The sequence below is a fragment of the Chiloscyllium plagiosum genome, chromosome 4, assembly GCF_004010195.1.
Source record: "Chiloscyllium plagiosum isolate BGI_BamShark_2017 chromosome 4, ASM401019v2, whole genome shotgun sequence".
NCBI lineage: Eukaryota > Metazoa > Chordata > Chondrichthyes > Orectolobiformes > Hemiscylliidae > Chiloscyllium > Chiloscyllium plagiosum.
Window position 1 is genome coordinate 37,854,583 of NC_057713.1, and position 21,502 is coordinate 37,876,084.

Below are 21,502 nucleotides of genomic sequence, written 5' to 3' on the forward strand. Positions count from 1 at the left end.
AAAGGCCAATTTTGACGTTATTAGGCAAGAACTTTCAAAAGCTAACTGGGTGCAGATGTTCGCAGGTAAAGGGACGTCTGGAAAATGGGAAGCCTTTAGAAATGAGATAACAAGAATCCAGAGAAAGTATATTCCTGTTAGGGTGAAAGGAAAAGCTGGTAGGTATAGGGAATGCTGGATGACTAAACAAGTTGAGGGTTTGGCTAACAAAAAAAAAAGCATATGTCAGGTTTCCACAGGATAGATTGAGTTAATCCTTAGAGTATAAAGGCAGTAGGAGTATAGTTCAGAGAGAAATCAGGAGGACAAAAGGGGACATGAGATAGCTTTGGCAAATAGTTGAGGAGAATCCAAAGGGTTTTTAGAAATACATTTAAAGACAAAAGGGTAACAAGGGAGAGAATAGGCCCCTCAAAGATCAGCAAGGCAGCCTTTGTGTGGAGCTGCAGGAGATGGGGGAGATACTGAACGAGTATTTTGCATCGGTATTTACTGTGGAAAAGGACATGGAAGATGTAGTATGTAGGGAAATAGATGGTGACCTCTTGAAAAATGTCAACATTAGAGGAGGAAGTGCTGGATGAATTGAAATGCATAAAAGTGGATAAATCCCCAGGACCTGATCGGGTGTACCCTACAACTGTGGGAAGCTAGGGAAGTGACTGCTGGATCTCTTGCTGAGATATTTGTATCATCAACAGTCACCGGTGAGGTGCCAGAAGACTGGAGATTGGCTAATGTGGTGCCACTGTTTAAGAAATGTGATATGGACAAGCCAGGGAACTATAGACCAGTGAGCCTGACATCAGTGGTGGGCAGTTTGTCGGAGGGAATCCTGAGGGACAGGATGTATACATCTTTGGAAAGGCAGGGACTGATTAGGGATAGTCAACATGGCTTTATGCATGGCAAATCATGTCTCACAAACTTGTTTGAGTTTTTTGAAGAAGTAACAAAGAGGATTGAGGGCAAAGCGGTAGATGTGCACTTAAGGTGTTTGACAAGGTTCCCATGGGAGATTGGTTAGTAAGGTTAGCTCTCACGGAATACAGGGAGAACTAGCCTTCTGGATACAGAACTGGCTCAAAGGTAGAAAACAGAGGGTGGTGGTGGAGGGTTGTTTTTCAGCCTGGAGGCATGTGACCATTGGAGTGTCACAAGGATAGGTGCTGGTTCCACTACTTTTGATCATTTATATAAATGGTTTGGGTGTGAGCATAAGAGGTACAGTTATTAAGTTTGCAGATGACACCAAAATTGGAGGCGTAGTGGACAGCGAAGAAGGTTACCTCAGATTCCAATGGGATCTTGGTCAGGTGGGCCAATGGGCTGAAGTAGCAGATGGAGTTTAATTTAGATAACTGCGAGGTGTTGCATTTTGAGAAAGCAAGTCTTAGTACAACTTTATCCTCGCCTTTGGAGGATAGTAGAAAGAACACAGCATACCAGACAGCAGAATGGCTACAAGCTGAGGCAGGGTATATTAGTTGGGTAGCTGAAGTGAAACTGGATAGTGAATTGCTGAATCTTCTGTTCTGTCAAATGGTAGAAGACGTTGAATTTGAATTGAATTGAATTTATTGTCACATCTACCAAAGCACAGTGAAAACCTTTGTCTTGCGAGCAGTTTTGGCAGATCATAGAATTAAGTAGCATAGATAAGCAACTCATAAGTGTACAATGACAAAAACACAGGTACAGACGAATGTTAAGAGTTTGAGAGTCCATTCAGTATTCTAACAACAGTCAGGTAGAAACTGTTTCGAAACTGACTGCGTGTATTCAAGCTTGTGTACCTTCTCCCCGATGGTAGAGATTGTAGAAAAACATTGCCAGGGTGGGATGTATCTTTGAGAATGCTGGCAGCCTTTCCTTGACAGTCTGCCTGGTAGGTGGATTCTATAGATTGGAGTCTGGCCTTTGTGATTGCCTGGGCCAGTAACCGTCTCCGATTTTGAATGGTACAGTTGCCATGCTAGATTGTGAGACATCCAGACAGAATGCTCTCAATGATGCACCTATAAATGTTGGCAAGGGCATTCGCTGTCATGCCAGATTTCCTCAGCTGCCTGAGGAAGAAGAGACTTTTCATTGAATTTCACTGTTTATGAGCAATTAACTGTGGAAAATAACTATGAAGGGATCTTGCCTGACACTGAAATTGACTGCAGACCTTTTGTATAGTTGGAAGTACTTTTGCTTCCAGGTTTTCTGTTATCTTCCATTCCATTTTAAACCTAATCTATACCAGAAGACCAAGGTATTACAGGTAGTTCTCCTACAGTGTTATAGTTGTGTTCCCATACGACGGCATTTATAGAAAATCATTCAGTAGGGATAATGGGGCCCATGGGAAAAACAAGGTGGGGCTCACCACCAATAATACCAGTCGAAATCGAAACACAAGTAGTAGTTAGCATAAAACAAATGCTTGCACAGTCGAAGTAAATTTTGACCTGTTGTAACTGACCTTTTATACTGTATAATGCAATTCAGCAAGATCTTCAATTGATTATTCTTGGTTAGCATCTATACCTGCTCACTGCACTACATTCTCACCAGTCTTCTGATCCCATCTCATAGTAACTGCTCAAGTTAGATCCCAGATTGAAACAAGCACTGAATCTTAATTCCTTTCGCTGAAGTGTCAGTGTTTTGTCAGGTTTTTGAGGTTCATGATGCTTGAAGACCTATCACCTTATTTTATAAAACCCGTCTGATTTATTATCTGCCCCATCCTTTGGTGCCCCTCTCTCTCATTCTAGCACCATGTGCTATTTCCAAAACAATTCACCACTTCCTGGATATGCTGGGAAGCACCATCTTTAAAAAGCCCTAGATGTGGCAGACAATGGCAAATTAATGCCTTTCCTTTTGAGCAAGAACATGGAGATGCTGCTGATGGGGATGGGGTGATGCAGAGGCAGGATGTCTTTTTTCTCCCAGGCCAACAGAGGATGCCATTCTGGACCAGGGTTCCTATCTCAGCCAATGCAGTCTCAACCATATGAAGGAATGCACAGAATGTTGGAAGAAGATTAATGACCTTCTCTGCTCTGCTAGTTGAAGTGCCACCATCTTCTCATTGATACCTCACTCTCACTCTATCTCTGCTACTGTATTCACCATTTCCTGCAACATCTTCCCCAGTCGCTCTAATCCTCACTAACATCTGACCCTGACTAACTCTGAATGTCTCCTGTACAATGTATGCACCAAAAGTAATAATGTGCCACCCACCTTTCTGTCGCTTCCCCACTATGTTCAATGTTTGCTGACTGACCACACTGAGCAGCTTACTGACCATGTCCAAGCCTCTCCACTGGTATTTTTTTTTGCAGTCGGTAACCATAGTGATTAACCACTGAAACAGCTTTACATGAGTTTGCAAATATACTTTAAAATCTAAACATCTTTTTTAAACAAAAGAAGAGAAAAAAATCTCTTAATACAAACAATAAAGCCAAGTTTCAGACTGCTCCTCAACATTGTCCTTTTACTGTTGTCAATTTCAGTGAAATTTCACACTTGTCTCAACTCTTTGCTCCCAGCTTCTTGTCCTCAGGCTGTGGCGACATTTTCATGATGCTTTTCCAAGTCCACTGGCACAAACATTTCACAGTACCTTTGATGAAGCTCTTCATGCGATGCTCGAGCTGGCTGTCGCTGATGCGGAGTCCAGTCTTCCTTGCATCGTGACACCTCATGTCGGGGTGAGAATCACACAACAGCGAATGGGAGTTTGCTTTACAAAAGAAAAGTCGGCAATTCACAAATTACGTCACAGACAAATTGCATTTAATAAACGCACATTATAGGAGAACTCTCTGCAATTAATTTTTGTTGGACTGTTCCACGATGGAATTTGTTCTTGAATCTCCTCTTTATTTATTTCAGCACCTTGCAGCAGTGGAGGAGAGGAAGATCAAGTCACTTGTTGCTCTTCTGGTTGAAACCCAAATGAAGAAGCTGGAAATAAAACTGCGTCACTTTGAAGAATTGGAAACCATTATGGATCGAGAGAGAGAAGCAGTAAGGTCTTTTCTATTACACTCCAACATTGCAAATAGTCACAGTTAGTTTGTGCAGTTCATCAAAAAATATATCAGACTGGAGAAAAGCCATTTAGGCAGCCTGTTGAATAGTAATCCTGTCCAGTTTTTTTTTTCTTTCAGAAACGTTATTGATTGCCTTTTCGTGTTATGACTGTTGCAGTAACCATTGCTGTTTAACTTTACTGTTTTCTTGTGTGAGCAAAGTATTTTCTAAACTTCCTCTCTCAGCACGGTGGCACAGTGGTTAGCACTGCTACCTCACAGTGCTAGAGACCTGGGTTCATTTCCCGCCTCAGGCAACTGCCTATGTGGAGTTTGCACATTCTCCCCGTGTCTGTGTGGGTTTCCTCCGGGTGCTCCAGGATCCTCCCACAGTCCAAAAATGTGCAGGTCAGGTGAATTGGCCATGCTAAATTGCCTGTGGTGTTTGGTGAAGGGGTTAACGTAGGGGAATGGGTCTGGGTGGGTTGCTCTTCTGAGGGACTTGCTGGGTTTGAAGGGCCTGTTTCCACACTAAGTAATCTAATCTTGGTCCTTTTCTCACTTACCTGCGGGATGAGGGCTTGACTGGCTCGGTCACCATTTTATTGCCTGTCCTTCATCGACCTTTAAATGGTGGCAGCAATCAGTGCCCACATGGGCTATCAGTGCCCACATTGCTGTTTGGAAAGAAATTATAGGATTTGACCCAGCAACAATGAAGCAATAATGATAGAGTTCCAAATGAAGATATTGAGTTGTTTGAAGGGGAACGTGCAGGTGGTGGAGCTCCCATATGTCTGCTACCTTTGTCCTTTCTCTGGTAGCAATGGTGCATTTGCAAGGTGCAGGTGAAGGAGTGTTGTCTTTTTTGTTACAATACACCTTGTACACAGTGCGCACTGCCAATGTGTAAGACAATGAATGGGGAAGCTGGTCAAGTGGATTGCTTTATCTTGAATGTTTTGAAGAATGGAGAGGTGGCTTGCTTGCCACACTCTCGCCATCATTTAGAACGTATACATCAGGAGTATCGTGGAATCTATGCCATCTGTCCAGAAGAGCACTGCTTCACAATATGAAAGCAGTTTGACACCAAGCAAGATAGAGCAGCCTACTTAGCCGAATACCCCATCACCATCACACAGGAATCTTAGTGAAGCAGTACCAAAATTCAAATGCAGAGAAATTGCACCTTCATCTACCAGATTTTTAAGGTGATTTAACAGTTTTTACCCTCTGAACTGTGGAGTCTGAGGTTAATATGCTTAATACTGAGAGAATTCTCTCCTTCAAATAACCTGTAGCTTTCTAATTAAATGTTACTGGTCTGGAAGTTGCACATACCAAACTTTACTGAGTTAACTTATTCCTTTAACTGCTTTCAGAAAATGTTTCTCGGGCAGCTTCTATATTTGTTTGAAACTCCTGTCAGGTCTGTCCTGAACTGACCTAAAAATTTCTCATGTTTTTGTTTGATTTTTGGTTTAGGAAACCATCTCATTGCCTCAATGTTTACCCCATCTGTCTTAAATCGATCCAGCATAAATCACTGTCCATTAATGTTCCAGGGATCCCTAGTGGATTAGGTCACTATTCCAGAAAGGCTTTCTGCACCAGTTTTTTTTTTCCTCTTTCCTCAGAAAAACCACAACACCTCACAAAGACCAACAACACTCGAATGTCTCTATTTTTAAAAATGCAAACTGTCAAAATGCATCAGCCTATCTATCTCATCCATGTCTTTGTCACCTCCAAATTTGACGATTCCCTCGTTGTCTTGTCCAGTTTCTAATTTATAGATTTTTTTTTTTATAGACTGCTAATCCAAATCTTAGCTTTATCCTAACTTCTACTATCTACTATTTACATTACTCTTTTGCTTACTGACCTATATTGGTATTGAACCTTTGGGCTTAATTCTTCCCTTTCTACATCATAAAGACAAGCTCCAAGATCCATTCACCTGATCTGGCACATCCTTTCTCTGTTTTCTTCACCCCAATTCTCAAGGCTAAGTGTCCAGCTGACTGAACTTAATGTGCTGAATGTTCTCCTGAAATCTTTCCAATACCACCTTCACTTTTCTCACAAGCATCTTTGCTTGTGCCTAATTAAACTTGTGGCCAAACCCTCCAAACGTTGCCACCTTGTACTTCGTTTCCATGCGTTTTTGATTGCCTCTTTGAAGCTCTGTCGGGATTTATTTTCAATGTTCATGGCACCACATAAATGAATCACTACAAAGCAATCCACTAACAATGACGATAAAATGCACCAAAGCTAGTGAGGGACTTCAGTGGAGCTCTAACCACAGTGTCATATGAATCCAGAGTGTTCGAATGGATGGAAATGAGGCGATCGAGCATTCAGTAGTGTCTACTTCAGCTTAAATTTTGAGGGGTCATGCACAAGATGTTGCTGCCGCTGGAGAGTGAAATTCTCTCATGTCAGTGCGCAGCCTGGTTGATAGTTAGACAGATGAACATCTCAACAGTTCAGATAACAAATGTGCCATTGCATTATTATTCCATTTCAGTCAATGGTGTTTTGTATTTATTTTAACAAAGAAAGCCTCTCAAGTATAATTACTGATTGTTATTCCAAATTTCAGATATGTCATGCCATTTGTGCTGGTACTTGGAGCTCTATCATTGCACAAACTGAGATCAAGTTTGATCTCGTCACATCAAAGATGCAACCAGGGTAATGTTTTCCTTTCCAATCAGAGGAGGAAAGGAATTGCAATTGGCTGAGTATAGTGAGAGGGAAAGAAAGTTGAAGCTTTATATGTTGGATCATTTTAACAAAAGACAAGTCCTTAGCTGTAGCCCTTAAGATTTTTCATGGGCAGTGCAATGTTTCTTTTACTTAGCATGTCTTCTTAGATCACAAATGCTAAGTTTGCTTGGCAGTCCTTAGTTTTAGAAATATGCATCGTTTGAACAGCCATATTTTTCAAAATGCTGATTACATTTTGTGTAGCACGTTCATAAAACTCTGTTCTTAATTGAATAGTGTACATCCTATCAAGAGACGACTGTATAATTAACTTACTGTTCTATTTTATGAACTGAAAAAGCAGATAACAAGTGGTGACTGCTTATATTCTCACCAGTTAGTTCAATCTGAGCACTTCAACTGAAACATTTTAATTTCAAGCTTAGATCCTGTTAACTGATGTGGAGCATGTAATTGTATTGCAATGTGCAATACATTTCCTTTATTCCTTCAGGAAATATGCTAATTAGCACTGGCATTAATTCGATTAGTGCAAATACAATGCAAAAGTTATTTCCACAAAAAGTGAGCAGCTGCTTTGAGGGCTGAATCAGTTCTGAGGTCAAGGTGTCAATGCTATCCTTTTTGTGGAAATAACTTCACTCCTTTCAAGCAACAGGCGCAATCTGTAGAGATGCTTAAAATCACTGCTGCGATTGTGGAACTGAGAGGATTTGCAAAACAGATTATTGAATTTTTTTCCTTCACATCTGTGGCCCTAACACTGATCGTTGTTGTGCTTCAAACTGTGAGAGTACAGACTGTATCAGTCAGACTAATTTGTGTTGTGACTTACAGGATAACTTTGGAACAAGTGCAATTATCCATTTCTTCAAGAGTGATTAATTTTTCAGAGTATTGCACTTATTCAAAGGAGACGAGAAATTGAAGCATTTCATCTTGCGCTCATCAGAACTCTGATGTAAAAACAAACTTGAAAATAAGAGAGACATCGTTTTGTACAAAATGAGAAAGAGAGTGATGATTGATTGGTTGAGGCACAATTGGCATGAAGATGCTTCAAGAACAGTTGACCATAAATCATAATTCTCAATCAGTAGATTCTGATTGGTCACAGCATTGCTGTATGTGTGCAGAAGTACTTGGTTATTTCCATTCCCTTTTCAAGTTGGGAAAAGATGCAATTATGTACAAATTCCTTTTGCCTCCATACGACATAATATGTATGTAGATTCGGCTAAGCATAACTTTGTCACGCTGCAGGCCCAGCTGATGATTTCAAATTGGTTTTCAATGTAACTCTTAGTATAGTCTAGATTACTTGTGCGCTGAATTTGGGCTTGGTTACAGCACAGACTGTCCACATTTGCGACAAGAGGGACTATTTCTGGAAATTATTTGATGGTTTTGAACATTTTTGAAGCTTGCTGCTGTAAAGGTCTTAGTTTTTGGAAGGACAACATCAGTCTCCATGCTGTTTTTAGACGGTGTTGATGTGTGTTACCATTGCACTTTATTTCAGCTGGAACAGCAGCGACAACAACTGCTCACAGAACGACAGGCCTTCCATATGGAACAGTTGAAATATGCTGAAATGAGAGCCAGGCAGCAGCTGGAGCAGCAGCATCACCAGCAACAGCAGCATTCACAAAATGCTGCCGCCGCTGCAGCCACCACCACGACCACAACTAGTATTCAGCAGCTGAGCTCTATGGGCATGATGCAACAAGGTCCAACACCGCCACCACCTTATCCAATGATTCACCACCAGATGCAGCAGCAGCTAGGTCAGTATGATTAAATCCAAATCTTAACTTTTCCATGCTTGTTTAAGTAATGGAGCAAATGGATTTTGTGTTGTAAGAAAGCTTATGATTCAGTTAATCACCATTTCAAGTTTCATTGCCACTAATCTTGACTTATTTGGTGAAGACTGCATGGGATGTACTACTGGGAAAAGGTAATTTGCAAGGTATCTGGTTGGATCCAATACCTTTTGATGTATTTAGTTACCGACTGAGAGCCCAGAAGTATGACCAGCATCTTCAATTTCATACTGCTTTCTCGTACTCTGTTTTTCTGTTTGGTCCTTGGATGAGGCAGCTGTCAGGCTGCCTTTGCCTAGATTTACACATGGACTGTGGTCACCTATGTGAAGTCCCAGAGGCTACCACCAAGAATATAATTATTCTGAAAACATAAATACTAGCCATCTTAGGTCAAGTACCATCTATGGAGAGTGATATAACTGACATCTCGTGTCGTCAATGCATGCATAAATCTACACTCATAAGAACTGGAATCTTGTAATTATTCTGACAGTAATGGTCAGAAGGGGAAAACATTTTTCAAGTGCACGAGTTGTATTGCTTGTCAATAGAATGTTCACATTTTACATGGTAATTTCATTATCCCATATCATGGAAAAGACCAATCATTGTGATGCATTAACACTTGCAGTTGGACTGAATATATAAAACTGAAAACAAGTTCTCATTCAAGAATTTTGCATCTAGCACAACTCGGTAATTGTCACTAATCTTATGTTTTCTCATGTCTCATCGTCTGAGGTGATAAGATGGCCAGATTGTCTGTTCAGAAACCAGCATCCTTTGCTAAGGGAATTTAATGTAGTGTTGAGGTATTTGAGTAATAAATACAGCAATTTGCCGTTGGCATTTGACATTAACATTGCAAAACATTTCCCAGGGTAAAAGAAAAAAAAGGACATGAATGCTGAATAAAAAGTGTGGCCAGAAACTTAGTATGATTAGATTAGATTACTTACAGTGTGGAAACAGGCCTTCGGCCCAACAAGTCCACACCGCCCCGCCGAAGTGCAACCCACCCATTCCCCTACATTTACCCCTTACCTAACACTACGGGCAATTTAGCATGGCCAATTCACCTGACCTGCACATCTTTGGACTGTGGGAGGAAACCGGAGCACCGGGAGGAAACCCACGCAGACACGGGGAGAACGTGCAAACTCCACACAGTCAGTCACCTGAGGCGGGAATTGAACCCGCGTCTTCTAGCGCCGTGAGGCAGTAGTGCGAACCACTGTGCCGCCCACGGTGTTTGTTTGAACGGTATTAAAAGATGAGATGAATAGGTGGAGAGATAGTGTGACACAAAATACAGGGTAGAAATGGACAATTCAATCCAACCCATGCATGTTGGCTGTTTCACTGCTTGAGCCTGCCTCCATCCTTCCTTATGTACTTTACTGCTAAGTGGCGTTTTACCACAAATAGCACACAGTCACTGGACTAGTAACCTCGACCACCAGGTTATTTATCTGGGTACATTGGTTTGAATCCCATCATGGCTGAAGGCAAAATTTGATTTAGGTTTCTATTTTTAAATCTTTTCCGATCGAACAGCGACTGTGTTGTCAGTTGTTGTAAAAGCCCTCGTTGACCAATGCTTTGCAAGGCAAGAAATATGTGGATCTGGTTTACATGTGACTCCAAACCCACAGCAATGTGTTTGACTCTTAGCTGCCCTTCCAAATGGCCCAAGAAGCCAGTCAGTTGTATCAAACTGCTGCAAAACTTAAATAAAGCAATGAAATCAGACAGATTACTCAGTACCAGCATTGGCATAAAATAAACTGTGACAAATCCAATGCCATCAATCAAGGTGCCCTTAACGTCTGGGAGCATGTGCCAAAATTGAGAGAACAATCCCACAGGCAGGTCAAGGAAAAGGCTGATAGCTGACATAACCGTATCCATGGAACTCCTGGGTATGCCTGGTCCCAACAACAGGACAAACCCAACAGCAGTACAGTGTTATACTTTCAGGAAGGAGTTGCACCGAAAGTCCTCAATATTGACTCCAGACACCATGAAGTGTCATGGAACTCGGTCAAACATGGACAAGGACATATCCTGCCATCTACCAGCAATACCATCTCCCAGCGTCAATTTAGCTGATCAGTTAAGACCCATCCATTTCAAATACCATTTCACAGAAGCACAGAGTGGCACAGGTGCAGAATTCCATTTCAGTTGTGGAACCTCCCCATGCCTGGCTTGGTAGTGCCACTACTGATTATGCTTGCCTGGTCCAAAAGGACGTCGCTACTTTATTCAATCTGGAGCAGGCAATGGGGAAACTAACTGGTTGGTGGATCAGAATTTTTGACCTTATCCTCACTAGTCTACCTGTCACAAATGCATCTTTCCATAACATTATGGGTTAAATTTATCACTACACATTCCTGATGGAGACCCAATCCAGTCTTAACATGGAAGCTCTCCTCCATTATGTGGCATTAAGATTATGTTAAATGGGGCAGACTTTGAACACCTCTGACAACTTACGACTGGGCATCCGTGAGGTGCTGTGTGTTGAACCACAACCAGTAACTTGTGCTTGATACATCCTCTACTCCATTATTGCCCTCAACAAGGAGATCCATCCTTCTTCGGTGAAGAATGGAAGGGGACATGCCAGAAGCAATGCCAGTCATATGTTAAAATGAGGCGTCAAATGAGGTAATAAAGCTACAACACCATGCCAAACTTCAGAAATGGAGCTAAGTGATCCCACAACCAATAGATCAGATCTAACCTTTGCACTTTGCCACATCCAGACATGAATAATGGCGGAACTTAAACAGCTAACCAAAGGAGACAGCTGCACAAGTATCCCCATTCTCCATGATTGACAACCCAGCAAAAACAATGTATAAGTTAGGTTGATCCAGCTTCAATGAGAAGTGTGTAGATGATCCATCTCTGCTTCCTCCTGAGGTCCCCAGGCTTACAGTTATCCATTTTCAACCAACTCAATTCACTCCTTTTGACGGAAAGGAGCAGCTGAAACCTGGATACTGCAAAGGCCCAGACCCTTGATAACCTTCTGCCAAAAGTACAGAAGACATGCTTCAGAACTAGCTGCACCCCTGACCAAGCTACTCTTGTGCAGCAACAAAACTGGCATCTATGTGACAACATAGCAAGTTGGCGCAAGTGAGGACTGCAGATGCTGGAGAGTCAGAGTTGAAAAGTATAGTGGGTCAGGCAGCATCCGAGGCGCGGGAGAGTCAACATTTCAGACATAAGCCCTTCGTCAGGAATGTGGTGGGGAAGGGGGCTGAGATAAAGGGGAGGGTGTGGGTGTGGCTTGTGGGGGGCAAGGTAGCTGGGAATGCAATTGGTGGATGCAGGTGGTGGGTAATTGTGATAGGTCGGAGGTGAGGGTGGAGTGGGCGGGTGTGAAGGAAGATGGATAAGTCAAGAGGGCAGTGCCAAGTTGTAGGTTTGGATCTAGAATTATGTGGGGGTGGAGAGATTAGATTTGATTACTTAGTGTGGAAACAGGCCCTTTGGCCCAACAAGTTCACACCGACCCGCTGAAGTGCAACCACCCAGACCCGTTCCCCGACATTTACCCTTGCATCTAACACTACGGGCAATTGAGCATGGCCAATTCACCTAACCTGCACTTTTTTTTTGGACAGTGGGAGGAAACCGGAGCACCCGGAGCAGACATGGGGAGAATGTGCAAACTCCACACAGTCAGTTGCCTGAGGCGGGAATTGAACCCTGATCTCTGGCACTGTGAGGCAGCAGTGCTAACCACTGTGCTGCCCTGCCACTGTGCCGCCCACGGAAACTGTTGAGGTTGATTTTGATGCCATGTGGTTGAAGGGTCCCAAGGCAGAAAATGAGACATCCTTCCTCCAATTGTCAGGTGGCTTGGATTTGGTGGCTGGAGGCGGCCCTGGACTTGTAAGTCCTTGCCGAGTGAGAGTGGGAGATGGAGTTGAAGTGGTCGGCCACAGGGTGGTGGGGTTGTTTAGTGCGTGTGTCCCAGAGATGTTTCCTGAAATGCTGTGTGAGTTCGCGTCCTGTCTCCCCGACGTAAAGGGGACCACATCGAGAGCAATGGGGGTGAGGGGAGAGGTGTGGGTGCAGGTTTTATACCTTATGTGGCAGCAAGTGAAGCAGCCAGGTGTGGAGGGTAGTTTGGTAGGGGTGTGGACCTAACCAGGGAGTTCAGGAGGGAATAGTCTCTGCAGAATGTAGATAGGGGTGGGAAGGGATATGTATCTTTGGTGGTGGCGTCTGACTATGGGTTGCCCAGGTGTGACCTATCCACAATAAAGCAGCACAAATGCAACCCACTTAACACCTAATCAGTCCACTTGCTGATGAAAGCAGCTGTCAATAGTGTTATCAGTGACAATTGCTTCATATAAATCTGCTGAGTGATGCTCAGTTTGGCATCTTCCTGCGCCACTGTCTCCTGACCTCTTGACAGCCTTGCTTCAAAGGTAGACACGAGTTGAACTGCAGAGATGAGGGAGGAACAGTCCTCAGTGTGAGGGCAACAATTGGCTGAATTGACTTGTTGGGCTGCCAGTTGTTGAGGATGGGTGTACTTATGCAGCTGCTTCCTTGAGTTAGTTGTTTGAATTCCACCATGATTTGTCTCTGGATGTGGCAGGACTGCAAAGGTTAGATCTGATCTATTGGTTGTGGAATCAGTTGCCCTACCAAAGCTGAACTCTATGGGAACCTTGGGAATGGTGGAGGGATAACTCTTCGCAAGTTGGATTTGTCCCTTGCATACAGGAAGATGATTAGCTTATTGGAGGTTGGTCATTTTGGCTCCAGAACATTGCTGCTCAAGAGAGTGCTTTTTATTTCCTGGCTCAGCCATCTTCAGCTACTTCAACAGTGATCTACCAAGCATTGTAAGCTCAAATCTCTTCAGTTATCAACGAAGAATATTCAGCAACATTCACATATGCGACACTGAAGCAGTCCAGTCCATACGCGGCAAGGCCTGGACAGTATTTGGGTGTGAGCTGATGAGAAGCAATTATCATTCATGCCAGTCAATGACTATCTACAAAAAAAACTATTCAACCCTTGACATTCAATGTCATTACTTTAACTTCTCTAACAACTTCTTTCCCCCAGGTATGACCAGCAATCTATTTAGATGTTTTCTGAACTCCAATATTTTTCCTGTCTGAGGTTTGTGCTTTCATTCATATCTTTGTTAATTAATTCAGGGATCAGCTGGCTGGGTCACTTATTGCCCATCCTTCATTGCCCTTAGATAGTGGTAGTGAGCATCAGCAGTCTCACTGGTGTCTGCACACTTGTGATGCTGTTAGGGAGAGAGTTCCACAAGGTTGGCAGAGCAGCACTGAAAAGATAGTAGTGTAATTTCAAGTCAGGATGGTGAGTGACTTGGACAGGAATTTGCATGTCTGCTGTCCTTGTCCTTCGAAATGGAAGTGTTCATGTACTTGAAAGATAGTATCTAGCAAGCATTGGTGAATTTCTGCAGTACATGAAGTCAATGGGATATACTACCACTGTGCATTAGGGATGAAGAAACTAAATTTTTACAAGTATTTTTATTCAAAAATAGGTTTTTAATATTACAGCAAATTCAAAGCAATACAATTCAAAACAATACAATTCAAAACAATACAATTCAAAACAATACAATTCAAAACAATACAAAGAAAGAACACCAGAAAAGGAAACATATAAATATATATAGAAAGATATATATAGAAAAATAAAAACTCCTAACTACTTAACTAATAAATAATAACCTACAACAATCTAACAAACAACAATAATTCAGCTTAGCCAAACAAAACACTCACTCTGTGATATAGAGAGCACTAGTTTTCACATGTTCATACGTTCGCAGTTCCCCTTCTCTGGATATTGGACTTGTAAAGCACAATTGTTACTGCTGTATAAAAGCCCATATTAGCTTGGCAGACAAATCTGTGTCCAGGCTGCCATGTCTTCTAGAAGTTGTCATCTTGTGGTGTATCATACTTTAGATTAGATTACTTTAGATTATTTTACAGTGTGGAAACAGGCCCTTCGGCCCAACAAGTCCACACAGACCCGCCAAAGCGCAAACCACCCATACCCCTACATTTACCCCTTACCTAACACTACGGGCAATTTAACATGGCCAATTCACCTAACCTGCACATCTTTGGACTGTGGGAGGAAACCTGAGCACCCGGAGGAAACCCACGTAGACACGGGAGAATGTGCAAACTCCACACAGTCAGTCGCCTGAGGCGGGAATTGAACCCGGGTCTCTGGCGCTGCGAGGCAGCAGTGCTAACCACTGCCACCGTGCCGCCCACGAAAATACTTGTGAGAAAATCCTAGGGGATATGCTCCGTAACAATCTTCCGCAACTGAACAGGCCCGGGCGATTTCTGGATGCCCAACTTAATGATATTCTTTCTTGCGCAGAAAGTGAGGATGTTGAAAAGTTTTTTTTTTCTATTGCGCATCGACAGGGAACACACTGAGCAGGCCAGAAGAAGAGAGATTGGGTCCTTCTCCACCCTTACACCCAAAATCCTTTCCATTGCACCTGCCACAGCGCTCCAGTATGTTAGAAGCCTGCCACAGGACCAGAGACAATGGGTAAGAGTGCCCGTACCAACCTTGCACTTATGACATGTTGAAGATACCCCGATTTAAAGTTTGAATAACGATCTGGATCCATGTGGACCTTGTGGAGAATCTTCAACTGTCAAGCATGGGTCCTATTGCAAATTGATACCTTTCTTGCATTTTCCCAAATATCTTCCCATGCCTCTGAGGAGACCTCGATATCTAGCGCGCTCTCCCACACCCTACAAAGCCGATTAAACTCATCTGAGCTCCTCCCCCACCACCACCACCCCCGGTGATTATATAAGAGTGCTGACAGAAAGTGTACTCTTAGCACTGAGCACCCTCTTCTCTATGTTGGATTTGTAGACATCAGTCAAAAATGTAGTTTTTTTTGAGTAAAATCCCTAACTTGGGGGAAAAAAAAGAGGTCCCTGTTGAATAGCTTGTATTTCTGTGCTAACTGATCAAAAGATATCATTGTGTCTCCTTCAAATAAATCGCCCATGCAAGATGCACCCCTAGCTGCCCAACATTTGAATCTTGAATCTGTCATTCCCGTTTGAAAACCCAGCATACCCATTATAGGTCTAAGAGAAGATGTTTTGCTAATATTGCTTTCCTTCTGCCAAATTGCTGTCCATGCTTTAACAGTATTGATAACTATTGGGTTATGGCAATATTCCTTAATTGTATTCATTTTGTCCAAAAACAGCAAGTTCGTAAGGGGACACCCTGCCTGAGAGGATTTGATATCTAACTATATTGAAAGAGGGTCCCCCACAAGCCCTATCACTCAAGTAAGTTGCAAGCGAGCTTAGTTGACGGTTTTTAACGTCCGGGAGATCCACTCCCCGCAATCTGAGAGGCAATTGTAGTTTAGCTAATTTAACATGCCAAATAGAAGACCTGAACCAGCCGTTCTGTCTCGTGAACGTTTGCTTAGCAAAAGTCGGGGGAGCATCCACATAGGGTACAACAAACAGGGGAGAGTATTCATCATCTTATGCACTATCCGACCTAACCATGAGATCAGATGCACCTCCCATATTTGAAGGTCTTGTTTGATTTTTTTCAAATAATTGAACAAAATTAGCTTTGAACAACTGATCAGGAACTGGAGTGATGAATTTGCCCAAATACATAAAATCCCCCTGTGACCATTTAAATGGGAATCAAGATTTGTCCTTAAGACCTAGCACTTTCGTAAGATCACCCATAGGCATAGCTTCTGACTTTGCAAAATTGATCATGATGTTGTGCCAAGGATTAATCTGAATGTAAAGTAAAATAAAATAACTTAACCTACACACCCCTCAATTCACTGCTATCCATGTGCATGTCCAGCAGTCACTTAAATGTCCCGAATTACTCTGCTTCCACCACCGCCCCGGCAACACATTCCATGCATTCCCAACACTCTACGTAAAGAACCTTCCTCTGACATCCCCTCTACACCATCCTCCTAATACCTTAAAACTATGGCCCCTTGTGCCAATCAATCCTGCCCGGGTGAAAAGTCTCTAGCTATTGACTCTATCCATGCCTCTCATGATCTTCAGGTCACCTCTATTCCTCCTTCTCTCCAGAGAGAAAAGTCCAAGCTTAGTCAACCTCTCTTCATAAGGCAAGCCCTCCAGTCCAGGCAGCATCCTGGTAAACCTTCTTTGCACCCTCTCCGAAGCCTCTGTATCTTTCCTATAGTACTGGACACAGAATTCCAAGTGTGGTCTTACCAGGGCTGTAGAGCTGGAGCAAAACCTTGCAGCTCTTAAACTCAATCCCACTGTAAATGAAAGCCAAAAAACACTATGCTTTCTTAACCACCCCATCCACTTGGGTGACAACTTTGAGGGATCTGTGTACTTGAACACCAAGATCCCTCTGTTCCTCCACACTGCCAAGAATCCTGTCTTTAATTCTATATTCAGGATTAGAGATCAACCTTCCAAAATGCATCACTTCGCATTTATCCAGTTTGAACTCCATCTGCATTTCTCAGCCCAGCTCTGCATCCTGTCTATATCGCGCTGCAGCCTGCAATAGCCCTCGATATTTTCAACTGCACCTCCAACCTTTGCGTCATCTGCAAATTTACTAACCCACCCCTCGACCTCCTCATCCAAGTCATTGATAAAAACTATAAAGAGCAGAGACCCAAGAACAGACCCTTGCGGGACCCCACTCAACACTGGCCTCCAGGCAGAATCCTTTCCATCTACAACCACACTCCGCCTTCTGTCAGCCAACCAATTCTTAATCCAGATAGCCAAATCTCCCTGTATCCTATGCTTCCTGACCTTAAGATTTCCCATGGTAGGCTCATTCATATCATGGGTTAGTTTGAACAAATTATTTATCAACAGTTCATAATTGTTCAGCCAAAAACTAATAAATAGCTGTTCTTAGTAAGTGTAGAAATGTAGTCTCTGCTTAAATGGGGAATTTTACGTTGATTTATAAAATCGTTTATTATGACTGCTCTAGCAACAGTGGGACTTTTGATTTTCAGCGTGCTATCTTATGTTCCCTCTGAAACAGTGAGATAATTGGCTGGTAAGGAATTATCATTAGGGAATGTCCCGAAATAACCATAAGTTAGAAAATTGTGTTATTGAGGGATTAACTAAAAACATGAAGGATTAGTGCAACTCAGAGCCAGCATAATAGTGGTATCAGTAATAATCGGGTAAGTAAGCCGAAGGAGACTTAAGTTAAGGCAAGGATCGTATCTTTAAAATAAGAAATTTAAAACGTTAGCAAAGAAGACTAACTAAGTTTGAGTGTAAGACATTATGGTAAGTTCAGCTGAGTGGCATGTGTGACCTGTAATATGTCAGAGATCATGGATCCTACCAATGTCCTAAACAACCATATGTGCATGAAATGCTCCCAACTGCTATAACTTGACCTCTGGAGTTTGGTGCTTGAGCAGCAGCTGGAAGCACCATGGCTCATCCACGAAACTGTGTGTTATATGGATAGCATGTGTTGCGAGGTAGTCACATTGCAGCTGAAGGGACGAGAGAAAGGAAACGAATGGTAGACCACAGGCAGATAGTGGAGAAGCCCTCTGGCATTCTGCTTATAAATGTGCTTTCCATTTTGGAAGCTGATGATGGTGCATCTTCTGTAAGGGAGAACAGATAGAGCCAAGTTTCCACACCACAATTGGCCTGACTGGACAGGAGTTGAGGAAGAAAACAGGAGCAGTTGTGATAGGGGATTCATTAATTACAGGACCAGCTGTGTTAATTAGGAAGAGTCAGCATGGATTTCTAATGGGGCAATCTTTTTTGACTAAACTGGAGATTTTTGAAGCGGTGATAGTATAGATGAGGGTAATGCTTATTGATGTATTGTACATGGATTTCCAGATGGCATTTCATGCAGTGCCTCATAGAGTTGAAGAAATTTGTATGTCACACAATATGGATAAAATATTGGCTAAGTGTTAGGAAATAGAGTAATGCTGAGTGGATATTTCTCAGGCTGGAGAAAGGGATTTTTTATTTCATACGGAATGTTGGTGTTGCTGGCTTGGCCATCATTTGTTGACTGTCTCTAGTTGCCCTTGAGAAGATGGTGAGCTACCTTCTTGAACTACAGCAGTCTGTGTGCTGTAGGTAGGCCCACAGTGCCATAAGAGAGTACATTCCCAGGTTTTAACTGGCTGTCAGTGAAGGAATAGTGATATATTCCCAAATCAGGATGGTGAAGAGATCTTGCAGGTTGTGGCCATTATATCTGCTGCCCTTGTCCTTAAAGATCAAAGAAGTTGAGAGTTTGGAAACTGGTGTCTCAGGATTTTTGGTGAATTGCTGCAGTGCATCTTGTAGATGGTGCATATTGCTGCTAATGAGCGTCAGGGTGAAAGGACTGGAAGTTGGTGGATGTCGTGCTAATAAAATGGGCTGATTTGTCCTGGATGGTGTCAAGCTTCTTCAGTGTTGTTGGAGCTGCACCCATCCATGCAAGTGGGGAGTATTTCTGTCTCTCACCTGACTTGTGCTCAGTAGATGGTGTACACGATTTGGGGAATCAGGAGGTGAAGTACTTGCATAGAACACTCAGTGTCCAAGTGAGTTTCCTCCAGGTACTCCAGTTTCCTCCCTATGGGCTAAGTTGTCCGTAGTGTTCAAGGATGTGTAGGTCAGGTGCATTAGTCTGGGATAAACTTAGGATAGTAGGGGAATGGATCGGTGTGGATTTGTTGGGCTGAAGAGTCTGTTTCCACACTGTAGGGATTCTATTCTATTCTATTCTAACATTAGAACGTTACAGCGCAGTACAGGTTCTTCGGCCTTCGATGTTGTGCCAACCTGTGGAACCAATCTGTCCAACACTACTCCATTTTCATCCATACATTTATCCAATGACTATTAAAATGCCTTTAAAGTTGACTAGTCTATTACTGCTGCAGGCAATGCGTTCTACGCCACTACTACACTGAGTAAAGAAACTACCTCTGAGATCTGTCCTATATCTATCACTCCTCAATTTTAAAGCTATGTCCCCTCATGCTAGCCATCACCATCCGAGGAAAAAAGGCTCTCACTTTCCACCTTATCTAACCCTCTTATTATCTTGAATGTCTCAATTAAGTCACCTTTTAACCTCCTTCTCTCTGATGAAAACAGCCTCCAGTCCCTCAGTCTTTCCTCCTAAGACCTTACCTCCATACTAGGCAACGTCCTCGTCAGTCTCCTCTGAATCCTTTCCAAAACTTCCATATCTTTCCCGTAATGCGATGACCAGCTCACTGGTCTATAATGACCAGGGCTATTTCTACTCCCCTTCTTGAACAAGAGGACAACATTTGCTCTCCTCCAATCTTCTGGCACTATTCCTGTAGACAATGATGACATAAAGATCAAAGCTTAAAGGCTCTGCAATCTCCTCACTGGCTTCCAAGAGAATTCTAGTATAAATCCCATCCAGCCCAGGGGACTTATCTATTTTCACACTTCGCAGAATTGCTAAACCTCTTCCTTGTGAACCTCGATCGCATCTGTTCTCGGAGCCTGTATCTCAGTATTTTTCGTGACAACATTGTCTTTTTCCATACTGATAAATATTCATTTCGTGTGTCTCCTTTCTCCTTGGATTCCCACTACTATCCTTGATTGGCCCTAATCTTTCTTTTCATCATTCTTTTATTCGTGATATACCTGTGGAAAGCATTTTCCTTGATCCTATCTGTCAATGACTTCTCATGTTCCCTCCTGGCTCCTCTTAGCACTCTTTCCTGGCTAACTTGTAACTCTTAAGGGCCCTAACTGGGCCTCATGGTCTCATCCAAACATAAACTGCCTTCTTCCTTTTGACCAGCGATTTAACTTATTTAGTAAACCACGGCTCCCTTGCTCGACCACTTCCTCTCTGCCTGCCAGGTAAATACTTAACAGGGATAAGAAGTAGCTGTTCCTTGAATCCACTCCACATTTCAATTGTGCCCATTGCCTGCAGTTTTCTTCCCCATCCTCTGCATCCTCAATCTTGCCTTATTGCATCATAATTATCTTTCCCCCAACAATAACTCTTGCCCTGCGTTATATACCTATCCTTTTCCATCAATAAAGTCAACATAACTGAATTGTGGTCACTGTCACCAAAGTGTTCCAAATCTAACACTTGGCTGGATTCGTTACCCATTAACAAATCCAATGTGGCCTCGCCCCTTCTCGGCTTGTCTACGTACTGTGTCAGGAAACAATCCTGTACACATTGGACAAAAACTGACCCATCCAAAGTACTTGAACTTTTGTACTTCCAGTCAATATTTGGAAAGGTAAAGCCCCCCGTAACAACTACCCTGTTACACTCGCCCCTATCCAGAATTATCTTTGCTATCATTTCCTGTATAACTGTGGAGCTATTTGGAGGCAGAGAGAAATTTCTCAACAGGGTGACCGCTCCTTTCCTGTTTCTAACCTCAGCCCATACTACCTCAGTAGAACGAGTCCTCAAACGTCCTTTTTGCCACCATGATGCTGTCCTTGACAAATAATGCCACACCACCTCCTCTTTGACCGTCTTTTCTATTCTTACTGAAGCATCTAAGTGCCAGAACTGCAACAACCATTCCTGTCCCTGCTCTATTCATGTCTTCAAAGTGGCCACAACATTGAAGTCCCAGGTACCAACCATGCTGCAAGTTCACCCACTTTATTCCGGATGCTCCTGGCATTGAAGTAGACACACTTCAAACCACCTTCCTGCTTGCTGGTGAACGCTTGTGACTTTGAAACCTTGTTTTTGACCTTACCACACTCAACCTCCTGGACACTGGAACACTCTCTCTCTCTCTCTCTCTCA

The 21,502-nt window shown here is 42.8% G+C and overlaps 1 protein-coding gene and 1 long non-coding RNA gene across 3 annotated transcripts in view; both read left to right on the forward strand.

The window, feature by feature from the left end:
- Nucleotides 1-21,502, forward strand: part of smarcc1a (SWI/SNF related, matrix associated, actin dependent regulator of chromatin, subfamily c, member 1a) — a 218,938-nt gene that overhangs the window by 156,012 nt on the left and 41,424 nt on the right. For both annotated transcript variants that reach the window (XM_043687999.1, XM_043688000.1), the window contains exons 25-26: nucleotides 3,898-4,032; nucleotides 8,299-8,563. In XM_043687999.1, coding sequence (XP_043543934.1) covers nucleotides 3,898-4,032; nucleotides 8,299-8,563 — 400 coding nt within the window. The remainder of the gene's footprint in view (nucleotides 1-3,897; nucleotides 4,033-8,298; nucleotides 8,564-21,502) is intronic.
- The window catches only part of LOC122548965, a 24,668-nt gene continuing 15,972 nt past the window's right edge, over nucleotides 12,807-21,502 (forward strand). Inside the window, exons 1-2 of the long non-coding RNA XR_006311374.1 lie at nucleotides 12,807-13,774; nucleotides 15,900-15,984. This is a non-coding gene — a long non-coding RNA (uncharacterized LOC122548965). The remainder of the gene's footprint in view (nucleotides 13,775-15,899; nucleotides 15,985-21,502) is intronic.